The sequence below is a fragment of the Panthera uncia genome, chromosome B4 (genome assembly GCF_023721935.1).
Source record: "Panthera uncia isolate 11264 chromosome B4, Puncia_PCG_1.0, whole genome shotgun sequence".
In the NCBI taxonomy this organism is placed as follows: domain Eukaryota; kingdom Metazoa; phylum Chordata; class Mammalia; order Carnivora; family Felidae; genus Panthera; species Panthera uncia.
Window position 1 is genome coordinate 50,921,393 of NC_064809.1, and position 24,891 is coordinate 50,946,283.

General features: G+C 36.5%; 1 protein-coding gene across 13 annotated transcripts in view; it reads left to right on the forward strand.

Moving 5' to 3' along the window:
- The window catches only part of PLEKHA5 (pleckstrin homology domain containing A5), a 241,300-nt gene that overhangs the window by 147,959 nt on the left and 68,450 nt on the right, over positions 1-24,891 (forward strand). For 6 of the 13 annotated variants that reach the window (XM_049625171.1, XM_049625159.1, XM_049625163.1 and 3 more), the window contains 5 exons: positions 1,531-1,603; positions 7,775-7,875; positions 12,137-12,252; positions 16,008-16,475; positions 22,573-23,038. In XM_049625171.1, coding sequence (XP_049481128.1) covers positions 1,531-1,603; positions 7,775-7,875; positions 12,137-12,252; positions 16,008-16,475; positions 22,573-23,038 — 1,224 coding nt within the window. The other 7 variants (XM_049625166.1, XM_049625165.1, XM_049625164.1 and 4 more) reach the window with 7 other exon arrangements.

The following is a 24,891-nucleotide window of genomic DNA, read 5'->3' on the forward strand; positions in this document are numbered from 1 at the left end:
AAAAAAAAAAAAAAAAAAACATCATCTATATTTTCACCATCGGACATTTAAACTTATCTATACTAAAATATTTCTTTAGTCTTCTAGTAAGTCCAAGTTATGTTCAAATAGCTCAGTGTAATATTGAGCCTAATAGACGATACAGAATTTCTTTAAAATGATATTTGTTCTTATTTCTTGATCCCTTGGTTAATTTGTATTGCAGAAGTGTTAACAACCAGTTTCTCTACCATGAGTGTTTATTTTGTAATAGCTGTGTGACTTACACAGAGTGTTTGCAGAGTTACTTAAAAGTGTAAACTTTTTGGGGCACCTGGTTGGCTCTGATGGTTGAGTGTCCGGCTCTTGATTTTGGCTCAGATCATGATCCCAGAGTTGTGGGATCAAGCCTCACGTTGGCTCCTTGCTGAGCATGGAGCCTGCTTAAAATAAAAGTGTAAACTTTTAAATTATTTGTATTAAAGAATATTATTAGGACATTAAGAATAGCATATACTGTTAAAATTTTTTTTTTGGTTCTTTGATGTAGCTGTCAATTTTAAGGACAAATCCCTTACTTTAAGATTTTTATCTATATAATTTCTTTAGTTCTAAAGTCATTTTTGATTGTTACAACTAAAAATAATGTTAATGCACACCCAAACTGACCTCTTTTTTGCGTGTGTGTGTGTGTGTGTGCGCGCGTTTCATTTACTCTTGCAGTTTTTATTAAAACTGTAATTTTGTTTGAGCTTGGTATTTTTATTAACTGAATTACTAAGAAAAAGCTGCCAAAGAAGCACTCTTTTTTGCAGGGTGAGCAAAACCCAAACTGTATATGTAAGAAGAAAAAAGTGTTTATGAAATCTATTTGTATGCTAAGTTTCCTTTATTCACAGTCATTTTAAATCACATTACCTTTGGGATAATTTCAAATCACATATTTTTCTTCTTGTTGGAGATTAACATTTATTAAATCTGTTCTACCAGAATGCACACAATGCTGCATGGTTATGCTATCCTCATGTTAGCAGACATGTGTGTTCAAAAAAGTAATTTCAGATTGCTTACAAATATGAAGCTAAATCAGATTGCTTCAACAGTATTTGTTACATGATGGTATTACTCTTCAGAGACCTGTATACTTGGGAATGTCTTAAGGTGATACAAGTCCCTAGAAAACTACCTCCATATTTTTGCTTTGTATATTAGGTTTCTACATCTTGTTTTAAAAGCTTATTTTAGGGGCGCCTGGGTGGCTCAGTTGGCTAAGTGTCCAATTTCGGCTCAGGTCGTGATCTCACTGTTCATGAGTTCGAGCCCCACATCAAACTTTGTGCTGACAGCTCAGAGCCTGGAACCTGCTGCAGGGCAGATTCTGTGTCTCCCTCTCTCTGTGTCCCTCCTCTGCTCACATTCTATGTGTGTCTCTCAAATAAACATTAAAATTTTTTTTTAAGAAATAAAAGCTTATTTTAAATAAAGGTATCAGAAATGAATTTGAATTTTCTGAAATGAAAAAAAACCCTTTAATATGCTGATTTAATATAGGACAGTACCGGCATGAAGCTATGGAAGAAACGCTGGTTCGTGCTTTCTGACCTTTGCCTCTTTTATTACAGAGGTAAGTTTACTATAAACTGTCTTAGTGTAGTATTTCATGATAGGATATGTTAAGTAGTAGATACTTTTTTTTAAAGAAAAAACATTACAATTCTTTTGGCTGTTTTATTACCAGCAAACAATATCAAGAAAACCTTTTCTTCATCGATATATAATACTGAGTACTTGAGGGATGACTGAAGACAATATTGTGCTTCGAGCAGATTAGTCCGAGTTTGGTCCAATTTCTGTAGTGTGATTGTGTTAATCTGATTTGTTTTATGTAAATAGTGTATGACTCTTCACTCTGTAATGTTATCCTTGAATTCATTGCCTAATAGACAAAAGTCATTAGTCTGATAAGATTTTTTTTGATTTTTTATGTGTCAGCTTTGTTAGCTCTAGCTATTGAATTGTTGAATGTTCAGGTCTCTGCAGCAGATGTCTTTAGACTATCAAAGACTACTCTGATATATTGGCAATTTTTTTAAGTACAAAATAATGTACTTATTATGATTCCCACCCTCCCCACCCCCTTTTTTGCAAACAATGACAGACTCCCTGAAACATGGAGAAACTTGTGGAAAGTATACATACCAGGCTGTTAATGTTGGTGGAGAGTAAATAAAGGTATTATCTTAGGTATTGAGTTATTGTCTCCATTTTTCCTATATGGATGCCATAAACTCCTTTTTTAAATATGTTTTCTTGTTAGTAAATTATTGACGAATACAGTTTCAGCTCAAAGTCCAAAGAAGTCTCTCCTCATGTGCTACGTGGATCTGTTAGATACGATACAGTTGGTACCCAACCATGAAAAAGTTTATATAGGCTGCGCTCTCCATGGAAATCTGCTTCAATTATAATAAAACCACGAACCTGGACAGTAGTTCTTTCTTTCCTACTTTAAAGTCTGGTTGGAAACATTCATTAAAGAATTAGATTGTCAAAGCGTGTTGAACAGTTTATAACTTTTCTAGATGAGTATATCACAAGATAAAACAGGATTTTAAAACTGATTAGCAGTTTTAAAATTTGCTTTGTGATTGCACAAACAAAAGGGTGATGAAATTCTGTGGCCATCTATCAAAGCAATATAATGTATATTAACTTTCAGAATTAGAAATTACTAGAATTATATTCATCTGTTTTTCCCCCACTGCAAACTGTGGTTGAAAAGTACTGCTGAGTCAGAATTAAACAAACCTATAAAATTTCATTTTGTCACAGAGATGTTGGTCAGGCAGCAATTGCGGTATTATCTTTAGTCTTATGCCAACCTTACTCTACAATTTTCCTTAAAGGCTTTCCCACTCGTTCAAAAAGTCAAGAGTTATATATAACTTAGGCATAATTTCTAAGCTTATAGGTTGTACTTCCCTCCTCTTTTCAGTTTATTTATAGTCTTTTTAGAGCTTTAAGTGAGACCAAGAAAATGTTTATTACCACTTCTCATACAAAATTCCTTAATGTTAATTTACCACAAAAAGAACACTGAGTTCCTGGTGATTTGCTATTGTTGCTCATGGAAAGGTGCTGCCTACCACCTCTTTTAAAAGTTTTCCTCTTTTAACCGAATTTTTAAAATGTAAATGTTGACTTCAGAAGCTGTGTTGAATCTGAGATTATGTATTATTATTAACTATATGCATTTTACATTCACTATACTTGTTAATTTTAGTATGGTTCCCCAGACAGAAACAATGTAAAAGAGAAGAAAATATAAAAAGGAAAGAAATATCATTTAACTCACTTCTGCTCTTCAGATGCTTGGAAATGAGTATTATGATATTATACACTTCCTCTGTTTTATCAATAAGAAATGTCAGATTTGAAATAAAAATGACCAGATTTTAGTGAGATGGTCTTAATACCTTGCTTTTTTTTTGAGCACTTACTATATGCTGAGCATGTAGCATAGATGGTCTATGTCTTCCCTTCCAAGGTGGGAAATATTATGCCCTTTTACACAAGAGGAACCCAAAGGGCAGAGAGGTCATACTGTTTGCCTGAGGTCTCACAACTGGCATGTGTCATAGCCAAGATTACTTCTCTTAACCACAGAATTTTTCCTTTCACAGATCTCTTATGTGCTGAATACAGCATCCCCATTCATTTCTTCTATATCCTTCCAAGTGTCTGGTATACTGACATACACAGTGCACTGTCATAATTTTTTGACCATCAGTCTGCATTTCACAGATACGGAGAGTAAGACAGAAAATAAGTGATTGGGTATTTTTTTTAATTTTTTTTTTTTTTTACATTTATTTGTTTTTTGAAAGACATAGAGACACAGAGCACAAGTTGGGGAGGGGCAGAGAGAGAAGGAGACACAGAATCCGAGCTGTCAGCACAGAGCCCGACATGGGACTCGAACCCACAAACCATGAGATCATGACCTGAACCCAGGTCAGCCACTTAACCAGTTGAGCCACCCAGGCGCCCCAGTGATTTGCTATTTTTTACAATAGGTTAGGAGCCAATACCAGATGGAAGTTCAGGTTCCCACTGATCTTTGCAGAGTATCAGGCATATTATGACAGAGCACTTAGATTGTTCTATTTTATAGTCAGTCTGTTGACAGTACGTATCATAGGACTTCATTCAACAAATATTTATTGAGCAGATGCTGTCAAACAGTAAAAGAAGGGTGCCTGGGTGGCTCAGTCGTTTAAGCGTCCAACTTCGGCTCAGGTCATGATCTCACAGTCTGTGGGTTTGAGCCCTGTATTGGGCTCTGTGCTGACAGCTCAGAGCCTGGAGCCTGCTTTGGATTCCGTGTCTCCCTCTCTCCCTGCCCCTCCCCTGCGCGCGCTCTCTCTCTCTCTCTCTCTCTCTCTCTCTCTCTCTCTCAAAAATAAACATTAAAAAAAAAAAAATGAAAGCACTCATGAAGCTTACATTCTAGAGAAGTCAAGGAGACAGTAAATTCAAATAAACAATACCATGACAAGTGCTTTTGGGAAAATAAGGTCATTGTATTAAAGACAGGCATGAATGAAAGATTTCTTTGGATCAGTTCTCTCAGCAGACGTTTTAGATAGCAAAATGTAAATAAGAGCCAGAGTGAGCAGTGTATTGCAGGCAGGGGGAGCAAGAGTGCAAAGGCTGGAAGGTAGGAAAGTGGAACATCAAAGGAGCCCACAGAAGGGGAGCAGTAGGGGGGGAGGTGGGAGGAATGGAGGGATTGCACCAATGTCAGACCCTACTAGAATTTCAGTTCTACTGTAAATTCCATTAGGAAACAGTTGGATGTTTTTAAGTATAAGAGCAATATGCTGTGACTTACATTGTGGAAAGCCTACTCAAGCTGCTATTGGAGAATGGATTATGAGGAAGGAAGGAAGCAGAGACTAGTTAGGAATTATTAGGTAGAAGTGATGATGGCTTAGACTAAGGTGGTAGCTAGCAGTGAGCACTTTTGATGCACCAGATGTATTATTAGGTAGTAGGATACAGAAATGAACAATATAAACGCATCTCCATGGAACTCACAGATTAGCTAAAGGAGTCTAAGAAAGAATGTCATAGTGTCCAGTTATGTAGAATGAGTGTTGACCAGGAGTACCAGGAAAGGATTGGGAAATAAGGATGATCTAGGCAAAGAACTTCACATGTTCAAAGCATGAGTGAGCACGACATATTTGTAAAATGACATATGGGGCTTGTGTTACTGAAAAGAAGGTTATGCCTAAGGACATAGGAGCAAAGGCTAACAAGTGGTTCAAGGCACAAAAGGAATCTGTTTGCCATCCTCATGAATTTTAACTCTGTCTTAAAAGTGAGAATAATAATAGGATACATTTAGAGTACATTTTAGAAAAATCACCCTAGCACTTAAACAAGAAGCCAAGAGACCAGTTAAAGTATTGAAGTATTCTAGGTAATGATAATTAGTGATAATATTCCAGTCTATAAGTTACATACCCAGCTGTAATTATATGTATTTTTTTGTCTTTAATCCAAATGTCTTTAAAGCTGAAGTACAAGTAAGGAGTCTAAAATGTTACTTGAATCCAGTCAGTGTTGAGATTCTTAAGGGGTTCCAGTCACAGGTTGTGTTCCCCAAGCGGTAAGCTCTGTAATGGAGATTAATGTGCAAGAGGCTTATTAGGGAGTGTTCTTGGGACCATTACCTGTGGCAGAAAAGGGGAGGGACTAGAATGGGACAGAGGGAGTTGGGCTCCTATCCAGTCTAAAGAAGGCCTAGCTGAACCCCCGCCCCCCAAAGAGTTCATTCATTCTACAATATCACTCAGTACCTACTCTTTGCTTGTCAGTATGTGAAGCCCTCTGGGTAAAAGACAGTAGGTCAGGCTTCACAGAACCAAACCAAAGAGTGCCATGATTAAGAACATTTGGAGAATCTAGTAAAGAACTCTTAGGACAGTCGTTTGACAGAAGATGAAGATTTTTCTATATGCAGTAATATGATGAGGGCAGTATTTATTGAAGACTTAAAACAGGCTGAGTGCATTATTGAGTTCTTCATAGCTGTTAGCTCATGTAACCCTCACAGCAGTTCTTTGCGTTAAGTGCTGTTTTCCTCAGGTTTGTAGCTGATGAAGCCGAGATGCCCTGCATGGATGACTTGACAAGCCCTCATAACGGCTTGGTGTCCATCTGGGAAACAATTCATGATGACCCAGTAAAATCGCCCTGTGCTATATAATGCCTGTGCATATTCTGAAATAACTTTAGGAAGAGTCACAGTTTCCAGTAATGCAACAAAAGAGAATTTATTATTTGATAAAGATGATTTTTTAATACAGATGTCTTCATGAGCTTTTTCTGATTATATGCTTTTATATAAACAAAATTGGATTTAAAATTGGAATGTGACTCATTCATTTAAATCATCATATTCTCTGTGATTGATGACTGCTCTCTACCTCTTTTTTTTTAACCTTTTAGACTAAATCTGCACTTGTGTTCATTCTTTCTTGTATTAGTGAACTGCACATGAATGAGCACAGTATAGTAAGAGCAGAATTGTTGTGTTATGAAAAAAGCTACAGAAGTAACCTCAATTTAATGCAACTTTCTTGTGGAAGTTACACCTATATTTTAGAAATGAGGGGAAAATAAATAAAATTCCTTGTTAAGTTTGGGATAATAAAAAACATGACAAGCATAATAAAAAGAATTATTTCTCGTTTCTGGTTTTTCCCATTACTGAGTTCATCAGCCTAATGCTCAGCTTTATTAACTTGCCTTATGGGTTTCTAACAATGGACTATATATGTATTTTGAGTTTTATAAACATGTCTGCCCCCGAGCAGCAAGCTAATAATGTGAATGTATACTGTGCCAAGATTAATATTTTGTCATTTTCCTGGGTATATTTTATGTGCTTGCCTTGTAGGCCTGTAATTTATTTCTATAAGTGTTGTGTATCAGAATGACTGGTAAAAGGTAACCACGGTTATATGTTTTAAACATCATAATATTTACAGCATAGTTAAAAATATGTATTTACATATGTACTCATTTATTGAAAAATTTTTAGTGTCTCCTCCTGTCTTGCTAAGTATCTTCCTGGAGTTGACATTCTAGTGAGGAAAGAGTTGATAAATAAATAATAGAACACAGTGTGTCAGAGGTATGGGGAGGGGGTGGTGGTGAAGTCGCAGAAAGAGAAGAGAGGGCTCTGGGATGAGTTCAGATGAATAGCAGCTAAAATTAGGGCAGTAAAGGAAAGCTCTATCATGAGACATTTGAGCCACCCTGAAGAGTGTGAGCAAGTGAGCTGTGCATTTGTCTTGGCCTGAAATGGTTGGGCATTTAAATCCTACCAGAAATGTGGGTGAATTAATTTTGTAAAGCTTCTGTGTCGTTACTTATGTACTAATATGTTTTCCGTGAATCACATGTCAAGGGTTTTGTAGAATGTGGTATATATGCTAAACCAATGTATGCTGTTTTCGTGTCTAATTGACGTTTTTCTGACGTGTGAGACCCATTTCTGATTTGCTTAGGATAGGGAAGCTTAATGAAGGTGAAGAAGCATATATGTTTTTGCTATTAATATTTCCTTTAAAGCCTTGTAAAGAACTATCTAAACAGCACACTGAATACAGTTCATTTATATGTAAGAACCTTTTGATTTGGTCAAAATACATTTTGAGAAAAGTTATTCTGCTTCGTGAGAACATTTAAAATTCTAATCAGATGTTCAATTATCTCTTAGATGAGAAAGAAGAGGGTATCCTGGGAAGCATACTATTACCTAGTTTTCAGATAGCCATGCTTACCTCAGAGGATCACATTAACCGCAAATATGCTTTTAAGGTAAGGAAGTAGTCATACTTTTTTAATTCTGTATTTGAATCTTGCACTGATGTAAAAAAATGGATATCGACCCATAGATTATTACAAAAAGATATTTTAGTGATGGTCATTTTTATATTTAAAATATATTAGTTAATAGTCTTAGGTTCCCTTTTAATTAGGAAGCGTTTTCTCAGATATCCAAGGGCCAAGTGTCTTTATACTTAAGAACGGTTCTAGATAAAGCAAATATGTGAAAATACTAATAATTGGTAAATACAGCTGTAGGTGTCCTGGTGGTCACTGTACTATTCTTCAAAGGTTACTTACTGTATGTTTGAAATGTTTCATTATAAGTTAGGGGAAGAGTACTATGAAAGAGAACAACTATGTTTTTTAACATAAGATATGTACATTTATGACCTCAGAGAATATTTGCAAAAATGTTCTCGGGTCTAAGTACATCATGAGTATCAGGTACATTTGAGATAATATGGAAGTTGAGACATTAAAAACGGTTATTAAATCCAAGCAGACCTGAGCCTACCTCCTCTGACAATACCCATCTGCTTCTGATAACGCTGGTTTGTAAAATACCTCAACTAAAAGGCCACTTTAATGATAGTTTGGTTATTTTTTGTTTTCAAAAACCATACTGCATTTTTTGCCTCATGATTATGGCTGAAATAAATTTCAGAGGTCACCTGTTTTTTAAGTCAGTCTTAAATTAAGAACTCTAAAGGGTTTGATGTAAAAACTTTGTTTTAAGGAAAAGGGGAAAAATTAGGGTAACACGTTTAACAGTGGAAATGTTTACCCTATTATAAAGTTTATTCCATTTTTAATTCCCATCCAGTCTTTTTTCAAGAGTACTCAGGACTGCAGCTGATTTACAACTTTTGCTAATTCATACATTGCATTATTAGCTCTAGGAAAAAAAAGAGCAAAGAAGTTAATAGTGGTTGGGCGTGGGTGGATGGCCTCAATGAGAAGGTAATATCTGAGCAAACACTGTGGATAAGAAGGGAATGGCATAGAATTTCAATAAATTTTATTAACAATGTGAACCATAAAACAGAATTAAATATTTTAAAATGCTATAACAAAGTTAATTCTAGTAACTTTAATAACTTCATAAAGTTACTTTTACATGTAAAACCGTTTGATACTTATATTTGATCATGAATTTATTTTTTTTGTTTCTTTGCTCATCAATTTGGCAAAAGGTTATTGAATTTGTACTCTTTGTAGGACTTTTTGCTGGGTTCTTAGACTTAAAAATATATATTTTATCTGTTACAAGTACAAGGATAGTAATTTCTCTCTCAAACTCTCTTTTGCAATGTTGTTTCCTCTGAATTTATGAGCACCTTTGGACACTGAATCTACTGCTTGTCATAGTGGTGAGTAGAAACTTCATGGACGATTGTGGGACTTGAAGCTAGGTAGCAAACTTGATCATCACCTAGTAAATATTTCCATTTGACATCTGGCAAGCATGGGTGTGGTTTGTTAGCATAGGAGTCATGGCTGTACCTGGATCTTCTTAGCACTAGCCCAGTCTTCCTTCCACTGATCACAGATAAGGACCGTGGTCTTTCATTCATTGCTCCAGAACTCCACTAAAGCAGTGCAATGACACTTTGTGGTAGCTTTAAACATTTAACAACATGTAGCATTTCAGCTGTTTCTTCTAAATTGTTTCTGTGGATAGTTTTATATCTCTGATCAGTCAAGTGAGATTTGTTGGTTACATAGTTATTTGGATCACTGTGTTCATTTAATTCTATCTTGATTCTTCCTGGAAAAAAAAAAAAAATTGAAGAAGCTAATTTGATCTTGTTTAAATAAAGCAGATAGTCTAGGTTTTGGAGTAAAGTGTGTGGCTCCAGATTTATTCCTCTTATCTTTTAATGTTTAGCAGACTAACTACATACTTATTACTCTTTTCCTTTACTTCACTGTATGCCGAAAGAGTCTTTGTTTTTCTTTGTTCTTCAGTTATGTGATAGGAAACTGTCACAGGCATTTTTACATGGAAATTAAGAATGTTTCCTTCACAGAAGTCTCTTCCTCAGCCTCTTTTTCTACTTTGATACAGCTACTGCTGCTGTCCTTCTTTGTCTTGTCAGCCCATGCATTAAGCTGAGCACTCAGTGTTCATATGTTGGATACCAGTTCCTGATTGACATCTTTATTTCATTTCTCAGAAACAGGCAGATTGAACGACTGTAAAGATAAAAACCCACAGGGGTGCCTGGGTGGCCCAGTCGGTTAAGCATCCGACTCTTGATTACTGCTCAGGTCATGATCTCATGGTTGGTGAGTTTGAGCCCCACATCAGTATCCGAGTGCTGACAGTGGAGCCTGGTCAGGATTCATATTCTCTTTCTCTCTCTGTCTCTCTCTCTCTCTCTTCCCCTCCCCCATTCACACACACTCTCACTCAAAATAAATAAATAAATAAATAAACTTAAAAAAAAAAAAAAAAAGGGCAGGGGCACCTGGGTAGCTCAGTTAGTTAAAGGTCTGACTCTTGATTTCAGCTCAGGTCATGATCTCATGGTTCATGAGATCAAGCCCTGCACTCGGCTGTATGCTGACAGTGCAAAGTCTACTTGGGATTCTCTCTCCCTCTGTCTGCTCCATCCCCCACCACACATGCATGCGTGCGCGCTCGCTCTCTCTCTCTCTCTCTCTCAAAATAAATAAATAAGCATTTTAAAAAAAGATAAAAACGCACTTTCCAGTTACATAGGCTTTCCTCAACCCAAACATTTACATTTTAACTCTGAAACTTGAGATGAAAAGCTAAAGGGAAATACCGTTTTGAATCGTTGGTAAATCTTGTATGTTTGTGTGTAGACGTCTATAAGGATTAAACAAAATGCCTTAACAGCAGCACCTTTTGAAGACTAAAGGAGTTGTTAACACAAAGGGGAAATGCTAGGACATGAACATTTCTATTAATTTTGTGGCTGGTTGTTCTGGAACATTATTTAATTGAAGTATAATCGACAATACTTTCAGGTGTACATCATAGTGATTTGATATTTTTTATGTATTATGCAGTGATCCCCATAATAAGACTAGTTACCATCTGTCACCATACAAAGTTATTACAAGTGTCACTGACTGTGTTCCTTATGCTGTATGTTCCATCCCCACGACTTATTTATTTTGTACCTAGAATTTGATACCTCTTAATCCTCTTCAACTATTTCACCTACCCTCTAATCCCTCCTGCCTCTGGTAACCAAAAGTTTGTTCCCTGTTATCTTTGAGTCTTTCTGTTTTGTTATGTTTGTTCACTTGTTTTGTTTTTTAGGCTCCATCATATAGTCGTACAATATTTGTCTTTCTCTTTCAGACTTAGAACACTTGGTGTAATAGCCTCCAGGTCTCTCCATGTTGTCGCAAGATTTCATTTTCTTTTTTATGGCTGAGTCACATTCCAGTGTGTGTGTCTGTCAGTCTGTCTTTGTCTGTCTACTACATTTGCTTTATCTGTTCATCTATCACCGGACACTTAGGGTGCTTCCGTATCTGGCTGTTATAAATAATACTGCAGTGGGAGTGCATGTATCACTTTGAATTAGTGTTTTCTTCTTTAAATAAGAAGTGGATTTGCTGCCTTGTTTGGTAGTTCAATTTTTATGGAACCTTCTTGAATAAGAGGTATGAATTGTAGTAAATGGGAATTGCTAGGGAATTGGGCATGGGACAAGGACAGCAAAGGGGCACGACAACGTGCTTCATTTCTTACCTCCTTTCCTTCCCATACACCCTTTCCCTTGTTTTAATTTTCAAAGGAAAATGGCAGTGTTGGGAGGAAATTTTAATAGTTACTTTTTTTTTGAGATTGAATTATATTTTTCTTAAGTCACTCATTTCTGTAACTCTGTGTGTGAGACAAGTCTTGCTTGCTTTGAAAGTTGACAGTAATGGGGGCGCCTGGGTGGCGCAGTCGGTTAAGCGTCCGACTTCAGCCAGGTCATGATCTCGCGGTCCGTGAGTTCGAGCCCCGCGTCAGGCTCTGGGCTGATAGCTCGGAGCCTGGAGCCTGTTTCCGATTCTGTGTCTCCCTCTCTCTCTCTGCCCCTCCCCCGTTCATGCTCTGTCTCTCTCTGTCCCAAAAATAAATAAAAAAACGTTGAAAAAAAAAATTAAAAAAAAAAAAAAGTTGACAGTAATGATCTATGTAGGAACTACTTAACTTTCTTTCTTTTTCTTTTACAGATCCCATGTATCTATTTAAAATGATCCTATCATTTTCGATCAGGCAGCCCATCCAAACATGCGGACCTATTATTTCTGCACTGATACAGGAAAGGAAATGGAGTTGTGGATGAAAGCCATGTTAGATGCTGCCCTAGTACAGACAGAACCCGTGAAAAGGTAAAAGCTTGTAGGGAAAATAACTGTGATTTCCACTTACATTTTATTCCATGCCCTGCAAGTATATTGTTATCATAGTGCATATCATTTTATTACTCATGATACGAGATCATTTCTTCCTCAGAAAGCAAGGATTAATTCATGTTCTGTATTAAATTAATATACCTTTAGTTAATTTGAGATACCACCTGTGTTTTTATTCCCCATTTCCTCTTTATTCATTTTCACCTATCAGTGTACTGAGGTGAATCCAGAATCCTAACATTCAAACTGAATATTCTTTCTTCTTACAGAATTACCTTTAATTTCCGGTAAGTACGTTTTTAATTGTTATCTTAAAACTACACGAGACTGTTTCAAAGCCTAAATCTTAGAAAAGAATTTATATTCATGATGTTAATTTTATTGTGTTTTTATGCTATGTTGTATGTTTTTGAAGTTTAATAAATAGAAATAAAAAGTTTTGATGAGTTTCATTTCTTCAGCATTTCCTGGTTAATTCTGATGGTTTTATGATGAATGTCTCCAGAAAATAACTCAGCAAGCATTTAGATTATTTTTAAATATGCCTACTTTTTGATAAATGCTACCTTCTTTCTTTTGAAACTTCAATATTCAGATTCCTTGAGAGTACAAATATGTACTATTAAAATTGACCTGTGATTTTTTTCTTTTTGAACATCTGAATCATGTTAATAATCAACTATATGAAGAACTAGTGAGAGGAAATCTGTTTATAAAACTACTTAAAGAGCAGCTGAATAATATGCTTTAAAAAAATTGTATTCCTGTAATTTGAAGAAAGATCTGTGACACAATTAAGTTTTTTTTCCAGTCAGTTACAGTTGAGCATATGTCTCATGCAAGAAAGATGCTTCCTTGCAAGTTTATTCTCTTTTTCTCTCTTCTCAGGGAATTAGGGTACTGTTATAAACCTTTTCGTTTTGGTGGTGGGGGAGGGTTAGTGTACACATTAATAAAGTCTTTTGATTTGTTGGTTAAAGGACTGAAATTGATGTATATATTTGTGGTTTGTTTTTTTTTTTTTAATATCAAGTCCAAATCAACTTAACCAATCACTAGTAATTACAGCTAGGAAAAGTAAGAAGAGAAAAAGGAAGGCCCAGGATTAAATTCTAGGACACCTATTTAAAAAAAAAAAAAAAAAAAAAAAAACTCAACCATCTGCATATTCTATGTGACAAGCTAATACAAGGAAAATTGCTTTTGGAATCTCATGTGTAAAAATTACCTGATGGGGATTGCCTGGCCAGCTCAGTCGGTGAAGCATGGGACTCTTGATCCCAGGGCCATGAGTTCGAGCCCCATGTATGGTATAGCATTCACTTAAAAAAAAATTACCCAAATGGCCATAAAGATGAGGTGATTAGCACTAATAGGTAGAGGAAATGTGTAGGTGAAAAGAATTAATTAAAAGTATTAAGACAATTTTAACATCAGAGTAAAATTTTTAAGGAGTTATTTAGAATAAAGAAATCAGCATCATAGTTTACATATTTGATTTCCAGATAGTCTCATAGTATATGTTGTCCTTATCTCAGAATTTCAACTTCCATTTTCTTTTCTTGTATTTTCCACTCTAAAAACTGATAATTACTCTTAATTTAGGGTGATAAAAATAATAGTCAATATTTTGGTTGGACTTCTAACAACCTATTAGTTGATTATGTGCCTGTAACAATGTTTAGCAGGTTGTATTGATATAATTTACTCAGTCAGAATTTTTTTTTTTTTTTTAATGTTTGTTTATTTTTAAGAGAGAGTATAGCCAGGGGCGAGGGGGCAGAGAATCCCAAGTGGGCTCTGTGCTGACAGCAGAGAGCCTAAAGCAGGGCTCAAACCCACAGACCACAAGATCACAACCTGAGCTGAAGTCTGATGCCTAACCCCACATAGGAAGCCCTAGCCAGAAATTCTTGGAAACCACCTTTGTGCCCAGCCTGATGTCGGTCACCATTATCCTGTAGAAATTATGCTTTTTATTCTACTGCTAGCTGTTGGCATTTTTAGCCCGCCTTGTTAGCCTTACTTAATATTTCAAACTGAAGGAACCTAATTATTATAATATTTCATAAGTAGAGGGAGATTTTGTGTGTTTGGTTTTAAGGTAATGGGCTCTCTTTCATGTATGGCCAAAATACTTACAAATATTTATTGGAACCTATCATAAGAGATAAAACATCCAGCTTTTAACTAGGTAGTTAATTTCTTCTAAATTCATTTGTTCCATTCGAAAAGTCAGTATATATGTCTTTTTGTTACATGTCTTAAATGATAAGTCTTTGGAAAAATGAAGATAAAAAAGGCAATGCTGTTCTACTTTAAAATAATAGGTAACTAAGTCTAAAAACTTTTTTCAGATATTTGATATTCAATATTAAACCCACCCCCTCACTCCTAGAATTTAGTAAAGGTCAGTGTGCTTTTAGTGTAAATCTTCTCACACTTTTATCTTTTAAGATAAAGAAGCTCCATAGCGTATCTTAATAAACTTCCCCAGTGTCTAATATTGCTTCCAATCTAGAAGCTATGGGTTATATCCAACCTAAATATGTGGATAGCTTATAAATTTACTCTAAGAAAAGTAGTCAGTCACATTTCTTTTCATTTTTTTTTTTTTTTTTTACATTCACTAATCGTATTCTAAACTCTGTCTATAGCTAAGTATGTATGGGTTATGCATTTCCTACTCATCACCAAAACTGGCAGCAATATCACACTTGGGATCTGATAGGAACATTATTATATATGGAAATGTAGAAGGTTGGCCAGTTCCTGAAAGGCCTCCCAGCTTGGCATGATCTTGGCAATTTCATGCAGGTTCAGACACTCAGCTTGGTCTTGTCAGAGTCTGGAGGTGATTGGTTTCAGAGAAGCTGACTCTCTTCAGAAAGTCCTAGATATAACAACTGGAATGGTGAGCAATAAAACTGTCCGGTGGCCCAGCAATGTACTGTTAATCAGCACATTCTTCCAGTGGGGAGATGGATATGGAATGCCAGATTCTAATCCAGAATTGCTTGATAAGACAGAATGATAATAGTAATAAAGTCTGTGGCAGCCACTGAAATATTAATCTGGTCCTCACACAATCCTGTAGTCCTGGTGCTACAGTTATCCCCACAGTAAATTTCTACACCTTGTCCAAAAACATAGCTAGTAAGAGATAGAGCTTATAGCAGTCTGGCTGTAAGAGTTCTTCACCAAAAGTAAGGTCCTCTTGAATACAAACATAGAGTTAGTAAGTCATATGGTTCAGATCTTGGACAGCATCAGACTGTAATTTCTTGGTGCAGCCATTTCCGCAAACCAGATTCATGTTTGTCTCAAGATGAGTTAACCCTCCTGGCTGGAAGCCACGTTGTGTATTTCAAATGACTAGCTGCTGTGGTCCTTTACGTGTGGATTTTGAGGTTTTACTGTCAAAGGGCAATCTTAATTTGCTTTATTTCCAGATTTCTTATGGGGACACTCATCACCTCTTATCCTCCAGTGCTTTATACACCATACATTTTATGTTTTCTTCCCGTCCCACATTTGTATTTATGCATTTTGGTGTTGTGCTTGAATTTTCATATCATAACATTGGGGGTTTGTACAGACTTGTTTTCTGTGACCCTTTCAGGTTTTTCCATAAAGTCAAAGGTAATTTTACATTTTTCCTAGATTGAATCCAAGAAATAACATGCGCATTATTTCATCTGATTTACTACGATTTTCTTCTCTGATTTCAGAGTGGACAAGATTACATCTGAAAATGCCCCAACTAAAGAAATCAATAACTTTCCCAACCATAGAGTGCTAATTAAACCAGAGGTCCAAAATAACCAGAAAAACAAAGAAATAAGCAAAAATGAAGAAAAAAAGGCATTGGAAGCTGAAAAATACGGATTTCAGAAGGATGGTCAAGATAGACCTTTAACAAAAATTAACAGTGTGAAGTTGAATTCTCTGCCATCTGAATATGAGAGTGGGTCAACATGTCCAGCTCAGACTGGACACTATAGACCAGTCAACGTGAACAGTTCAGAGAACAAAACTGTCAATGTCAGCCTGGCAGATCTTAGAGGTGGAAACCACCCAAATACCGGGCCCTTACACACAGAGGCTGATCGAGTCATACAGAGGACAAACTCAATGCAACAGTTGGAACAGTGGATTAAAATCCAGAAGGGGAGGGGTCATGAAGAAGAAACCAGGGGGTAAGTATCTTGTCATAACATGTCCTGAACCCACGTTTCTTTCATACTGTGTTGGTGAAGATTGGTTTCTGAGACACCTGTTGAAAAGTATTAGTTTAAATTGTGTTTTAGACACTATAGCTTCATTTCTATCTTTTCTTCATGGTAATCAGATGTAACTGTTTTTCCTCTGTTTCTCATTATGCTGTCCAGATTTCTCACAGAGGTCCTTCCCTGGTAGAGGAGAAAGTTAGATAAACAAGTGCAATACACTGTTACAAAATGAAGGCAAAAACAGGGTGCTTACAAAAACAGGTTTCAGGGACACCCAACCCAACCTAGGGGTCCAGGAAAACTGTTCTGCAGGAAATGAAATACGAGCTGAGTTGTAAAGGGTGGCAGGCTGATAATTGGCTTAGATATGCAAAACTGCAGAGTTGACAGAGCTGGAATCCAGGCTTAGGTACAACCTCTGTGATGATGCATGAGAACCAAGGCTGGGGAGATAAGCCAGAAGAGATGTTTTCAGATTTGGTGTTTCAGAAAGATCACTCCCACCGAAGAATCTGGAGAATGAATTAGAGAAAGTTCAAACACTATTGGAGTAAGTGAAATGAGGAGAGAGAGGGGATGTATTTAAGGTGGGATTGACAAGACTAGTTGAGTGCTTGGATGGGCTTGATTGCAAACTAGTCTCAGTCTGATAGGGGAAAATCAAGCATGACACCTGCTTTTAGGACTCTGGTCATCAGGGATTGTCTGGTGCCTTTTACTGCATGGAAAAGATTTGGGAAGAGAGAAAGTAATGAATAATTGGACACGTTCAATTTGAGGCGGCCTGTATGTAGTCTGTAGCTCCAAAGAGAAATCTGGACTTGAGTAAGTTTTAGGGCATCATCATCGTATCAAAAGCGCTTAAAGGTAAGGATGAAAATAGATAAATTCATTCAGCTGGAAGCTAGATAAAATAAAGATTCTACAGGAAAACCTGAAAGAAAATTTACATTTAAGGGAAAAAGAATTGAGGGACCCGCAAAGGAGATGAAAAATAAAGGCCAGAGGAGATGGAAGAAAAGCGGGCCCCTACAATGGGAAACAGTGTTCTGTCATTAGGCCAGAATTTGGTGATGCAAAACCTAAAAAAGACTTTAATGTGCTTGTGGGCAGAAAAATTACCTGAAGAGTTATTGCGACTCTTACCTCTCAGTAGTAGAAAACCAAAAAACAATGACATTAATGATGTTTTGGTTAAGTGAAGATTAACTTAACAGTTCTTCCAGTTTGCTCAGTTGTCATGGCTGATGTCTGCAGCTGTCAGCCAAAGTCTCTCTCCTTTCAGGAGCCGCTCAAAGGCCTGGGTACACTTGGCCTCATCTTTTGTTATCTCAACCAGCACTGCAAAACACTCTTGCAGCGTGTTGTTCACTTCCATTTTCTTTTTCTCCACCCTCAGTGCTCACTTTTCTGATTTTCCCAAGGAAGGGTTGTGAGAAATATTTGCTATTTCAAAAATAAAGTTTGATTAGACAGAAGGAAAACCAGAGTTAATTCCGGGGGGGATAAGTGAACGGATGTTTGGTAGTACTTAAGGTAACCATTTTCAAGGAAACAATAATAAAAATGCCAGCCAGAAAATTTTCTGAATCTCTACCCAGAAAATTAAACCTCACTTCTTAATGAAATCACTTCTCCTCAATGATTCTATACTTTCTTACAGTTGAAACTGTATAATTAAAGTGGCTTGACAAACATCTGGAAGTTAGGGTTTTCTTAATTGTTGAGCATAAATAATATTTTCCAAGAACTTTTAGGTCTCTTGATAGGTATAATTAACACACATAAAGTCTTTCTGTGTGACTTTTTTCTTTTGAAAGCAGACTTACAGCTTCTCAAGGTATTTTGAGCTAAGATTTTCTCTGCCTTGCCTCTCCAACTTTGGAGTCACTGGCTAGAGTCTACTTTGGGTCATTGAGATATATCACCTACATTATTATATGAACTTCATATTTTAAAAAATAGGATGTTTTATAATACAATAATTTTTATTGGTGGAAAGAAGCATAAGGGTTATTCATAGTATAATTCATTTTGTAAAACTTTGTGGAAGCCTTGCTATTATTATTAAAGTTCTGATAGAAAGAAAAGGGGTTTAATATTTAGTCAAATAGTAGATCCCTGCATCTGTGAACAGAGCTTTAAAGTTTCTTTGTGAGTGGCAGGCACTGTTAAGATGCATGGTGCCTTAATCCATTGTTCTGCATGGCAGAATCACAGGGACAGGGTTTTCATGGTGTTTGACAGGCAGCTGCTAGTGAATGGAGCACCAAACCTGATGAAGGAGCTTACAGTGTTCATTTCTTAAGCTTTCACTTAAAAGTAAATCACACTTTGCTTAATTTGAATTTCTTTGGGGAAAACCACTGAAGGAAACTCGTTTTTGAAAAACAGGTCTCAAAATGCTAGAAAGTATATGTGGTAAAAATAAATTTACTTGAAAATAACCTAACTTTGTACTAAAATTCTTCAAAAGTGGTTCCAAAGATGGCAGAAGAGCCTTTTAAACTTTGTAGTCATTAATTAGCCAAGCTCAGTAGGGAAATAGCATACTGTTAATGATCATAGGATAGGTTAATGGCTCCAGTTGAATATACATGTCTACAGGAGCGTCCAGCTCACATATTGTGAATGCTTCAGAGCACTGATGGAGGGTTTTGGTGTAATAGACTTTCTGAGCTGGAACTCAAACATTAGTTTATGGGCAGTTTTTATTGTGTTTTAAATTAAAAATATATGTCCATTCGTTATATGGTTAGAAATAGTTTTTTCCCCACATTTCCAAACTAGATACAAAGTTAACATTTATATTTTCGGTATGTGCTTCTATGGTATAGTTCACTGCTTAGTACAGAGCTTTTTGCATATTAAAGTCTCTATAATAGTTCTTGAATTTGCAAATGACCAAATCAAGGTATATTGGGGTAAATTGCTTTAGTACTAGGACAGAAGTTCTAGGACAGTGTCTATTTCTGTGATTGACTTGCTTCCTAGCAGATAGCTGCGGGGTTGCCAACTCTGAACTTCTTCCAGTTTCTAGCTTTGTTGTTAACAGAGAAGGTAGGGATAGGAAGGGAGACCAAGCAGGGGGGAAAACAAATAGGAAATATTTGTGGCAAGAAAGCAGCAAAGAATAGAAGAACCTTTATACTGGTTGTGTCAGAGCACTGGGTACCTTTTTTCTTCACTCCAGCCCCAAAGACCTCCAGTGGTTAGCCTCACTGCAGCAGTTCCTGTTGGGGTGTGAGGGGCATGTGCAATTTTAAGCAAGCCTGTTGTAAGTAAAGACATTGAAAAGCTGAAGAACAACCAGCGTGATGAAGGAAATTTAGTTTAGGGGGGATGGTTAAAGGAATTGGAAATATTTCGAATACATAAGACATGGAGTTTAGAACTGTAAGATGGCTTTATGATCACATCATCTCATAGATGAGAAAACCAAATCTCCCAAAGTTTCAGTTTGCTAGATTTGAGTATCATATGAAGGACTCTAGTAGCATTTTAAGATTATGCCCTTCCAGGTGTATTTTTATTTTTAATTAAAGAGTAAAGTTTTTAAAATAATTTTCGTGGTTTGGGGAAAATTTTTTACATAGAAGGATTGTTTTGCTTCTTCATTAAATCCAAAAGTCTAGGAATCATTGGCATAATGAAAAGAGTGCTGCTTAAGGAAGCAAGAGCTCACATGCCACTCCTAGTGGGCTCACTAACTCTTCCTTTAACCCACATATTAAAAGGAGCATGAGGGACGCCTGGCTGGCTCAGTTGGAAGAGCCTGTGATTCTTGATCTCAGGGTCATGAGTACAAGCCTCACATTGGGTATAGAGATCACTTTAAAAAGGAGAAAACATTAAAAGAAGTGTGTGCTCTTGGTCTTTTCCACACACCACCCCCACCAAAACAAAACAAAAACACCATGCTCTCTAACATTCTCTGAGTCCCAGAAGATGTAATTCATCCAAGGTCTCCTTATACATAAGTAGGAGAGCAAGAATCTTGGCCCTCCTGACTCTTGATCAGCTGCTTTTTCCCACTTTATTATTTTGTCATATTTTTCACAGCATTATCCCCTCTGTGGGTGCTTTAAGCCACAAAAAAGTGTATTTAACTTGAGACTTCCTCTGGTGTTTTTGTAAAGGTAACATAATTTTACTGCCCTCGTAGGCACAAATTATGCAGGGATTTTTATTATCACCATTCCTCTTAGCTCAAACGCACCCAATTCATTACACCTAATCATCACAATGAAATCTTTTTTTACTACGGTACATTAGTGTTTACACATTGTCACTGACAACAGTCTTTGGGTCAAACAGCTCTGACATCCAGCTTATCAGCCAAGGATTCCCAGATGGTGAAAGAGTGTGGTCAGGTAATTTACGCATTAAGTCTTCTACCCTTTCTGGCCTATGTAATCACCACCTTTTTTGACATTTTAACACCCAGTAGGAGGCAGCAAAATAGTATGCAATCATGCATGCACAATTGCAGACTACACTCTATGTTGAAAATACAGTGCACAGAAGAAATGTGTTAATGTTGAAAGAAGAGGTTGGAAAACCTGGGTGTATGGGGGCCCAACTCCCCCACATTTAGTTGATTGAATTACATTTTATATTAGAATATAGATTTATGCCAAGTGTAGATGCTAGCAAGATGAATACTTATGATTAATATTGATCTTTTAAATCTTGATTTTATTGTGGTTATTGTTATTAAAAAGATTGTGTTTGCATGTAGAATTTGAATTGTAATTGCACCTTATTCTTACCTCTGAAGATAATGGGGGAACACAAATCCTAACTTTTTAAGAAACTTTTTTATATAATGTATCTGACCTAGCATGAGGTTAGCAAAGGATAGTTAAAACAGTGTTTTTATCACAGAGTCTTTTTTAAAAATTGTAAACTAAAATTCTACTTTATTCTCTCATTTCAGGAAACATTAGGAAATCTGTGCTTAGTAATATGCCTTATGTATCCATGTCCAAAAATATAGCATTTTAACAGAACTTTATTTTAGATGCTTAATATACATGAGAATTTTTAGATTGCTTTAAAAAGCCTGCCACAAATATTTATACCAAGGTGGAATATTCATTTCCATGCTAGAAACATGTAAAACTCCTGAGATTTGCAGTTGTATATCTGGATATTACCATGTTTAAGTGTTTTGTCTTTAAATAGTTAAATTACGGGGCGCCTGGGTGGCTCAGTCGGTTAAGCGTCCGACTTCGGCTCAGGTCACGATCTCGCGGTCCGTGAGTTCGAGCGCCACGTCGTGCTCTGGGCTGATGGCTCAGAGCCTGGAGCCTGCTTCCGATTCTGTGTCTCCCTCTCTCTGCCCCTCCCCCTTTCATGCTCTGTCTCTCTCTGTCTCAAAAATAAATAAACGCTAAAAAAAATAATAATAATAAATTAAAAAAATAAATAAATAAATAGTTAAATTTCGAGCTTTAGCTTCCAGTCACTTTTATTTTTCAAATTAAGAAAAGATATCAAGGAGAGTTTTCTCTTCACACCACAAATGTACTGATGCGCTTCTTCCCAGAAATAGTCCTGCTTTCTGAAAGAAACATTGTAATAGAGGAGTCACATATACCTGCAGGGATTCATTTCCTGTCTTCTTGCTCTATAAGACAACTCAAACCCTTCAGTATTCCATTCTTACTTACCTTTTGAAAAGAGCCTAGGAGTTTGTTTATATAAAAACAAGATACAGAGACAAACTTAAGATTAGATCTTGGATATTCTTACAAATAAGTATTTTTCCTTTTTTTAACCAAACTGCACGTTGTGTGGAACTAACAGTCTTTTATGTAAATAACAAAGATACTTTTTACTTAATGTAGTAAAGTCATCAAATTGAATTTCATAAAAAGGTCGAAATGTGTTCGTTAATATTTTATACCCTGTGTAATATTTTGATCAACTTTTTAAAAGTAAGTCCCAAGATATACTTTACTTACCGGCAGGAAAAAAAAATTTACTCTAATTTAGAATCTGGAAAACAACTCTCTTCTTCATTTTTATATTTCAATTTTTTTTTTTTTTTTAATTTTAGAGTCATTTCATACCAAACGTTACCAAGAAATATGCCAAGCCACAGAGCCCAGGTTATGGCCCGCTATCCAGAAGGTTACAGAACACTCCCCAGAAACAGCAAGACCCGGCCTGAAAGCATCTGCAGTGTAACCCCTTCCACTCGTGACAAAACAGTAGGGCCTGGAGCAGAAGAGAAACGGAGATCAATGAGAGATGACACGATGTGGCAGCTTTACGAATGGCAGCAGCGTCAGTTTTATAATAAGCAGAGCACCCTCCCTCGTCACGGTACTTTGACCAGTCCTAAAACCATGGTTAATATTTCTGATCAGACAATGCACTCTATTCCCACATCACCTTCCCATGGGTCAATAGCTGCTTATCAGGGATACTCCCCTCAACGAACATACAGACCGGAAGTGTCTTCGCCAATTCAGAGAGGAGATGTGACGATAGACCGCAGGCACAGGGCCCATCACCCTAAGGTAACATATCTGCTAATCTTGTGTTAACTACTACTTTACGGATGTTGTGTTTTATTTCTGTCCACCTATTCTTTTTTCTTAACGGGAGAGACAAAAAACTAGGTAGGCAAGGCAGCTCCTTTGTTTTAAAAATTAAGGAAGAATATGGGACGCCTGGGTGGCTTAGTTGTTTAAGCGTCCGATTCTTGGTTTCAGTTCAGGTCATGATCTCACAGTTTGTGAGTTTGAGCCCCGCCATGGGTCTCTGTGCTGACAGTGCAGAGCCTGCTTGGGATTCTGTCTCTCTGCCCCTCCCCCTGGCATGCATTCATATTCTCTCTCTCTCTCTCTCTCTCTCTCAAAAAAAATAAATAAATAAACTTTTTAAAAAATCATAAATGTCTTTTTTAAAAAATTAAAATTAAAAAAGCATAATCTCTAGTGTCAGAATCTCACATGTAAAAACCTAAGCTTGCAACACATCATCTTTTAAGAGCACAAAAATGTTTATTTTGAGCAGATGTGTTATGCATTCTTCTATGCTCCATAGCCTATGTCATCAGCTTTCCATGTAGGTTAAGACCGCTTGCATTTTTATTGGCTCTTCACACACTGGAAAATTCTATTCCTGTCCTCTTCCAGCAGCATACCTGTATTCTTGCATCAGGTTCATCCTGCACTTTGCTAAGATAAAAGTGCTGAGCTCAGGGCGCCTGTGTAGCTCAGTTGGTTAGGCATTCGACTCTTGGTATAGGCTTAGGTCAGGATCTTGTGGTTCATGAGACCATGAGATTGAGCCCCACTGTTAGCGCAGAGCATGCTTGGGATTCTCTCTCCCTCTCTCTGCCCCTCCCCCCATCCACTCTCTCACTCTTACTCTTGGTTTCTCTTAAAATGAATAAACTTTTTTTAAAGAAAAGTGCTAATCTCTTCTAACCAGCTGCATATATGGCTTATTGAAATCATCTCCTTATGTACCCAATTTAATATTAGGATAACAATGCAGGGTGGCATATATACTTTTTAAAAATTAAGATACACATAGAGATCATGTTTTAATTTGTACATGAAGTTGGTTTAAGCATTGCTTAGTAGATTATTTGGAGTTAATTCAAATAATTAGCTTTTGTGTTGGTTAGCTTTTTATAATTCTAAAGCACATGTTTTGATCATTCAGCCTGTATGCAGCCAGTTGTTTAATGTCTATCCTAAAATGAAAAGGAATTTTTCTGTCATTTTCTTTTTAATTCTAAAGAATTTCTTACTTTACACCATTTTAAAATGTACCTTTTCTTATCCCTCTGACAGACTGAATCCTTCAGTTATAACATTGCATAAAGTATATGTTTGATATAAATAAGGTGTATGTTTTCCATAAATAAGCATTAGTTAGAAATGAATGAGTCAGTCAGGAATTTTTCTTCTTGGAGGAAGCCTTAGTTTGCCTCACCAAAAAAGGCTCAGGTTGAACTCCATCATAACAGAGTTCAGTGTTTTGTCACTTTGTACATCCAACAACTAAATCATCTTTGATTTAAAAAAAAAAAAAATGGTAACAGTATTTAAGAGAAATCTGATTCAGTAGTGTGTGGTTGAAACATGTTCTCCTGGGAATTAGCATTTTTTATTATTTTTGACCTAAATGTATCATCTGTTTCAAAAACAAATATAAAATGAATGTATGCTCTCTGTCTAGTTCCTAATCAACTACTGGTCTACTCCTCTTCCCAAAAAACTTCTTAAACATTGCCAAAATTTTCTTTCAAACTCTCCTGTCATTTTCCTTGATGCGATCATTGGTTCCCAAAATATGTCCGTGGACCCCTGTGGGGTTCCCATGACCCTTGCAAGGAGTCTAGTCTGTAAGCTCAAAA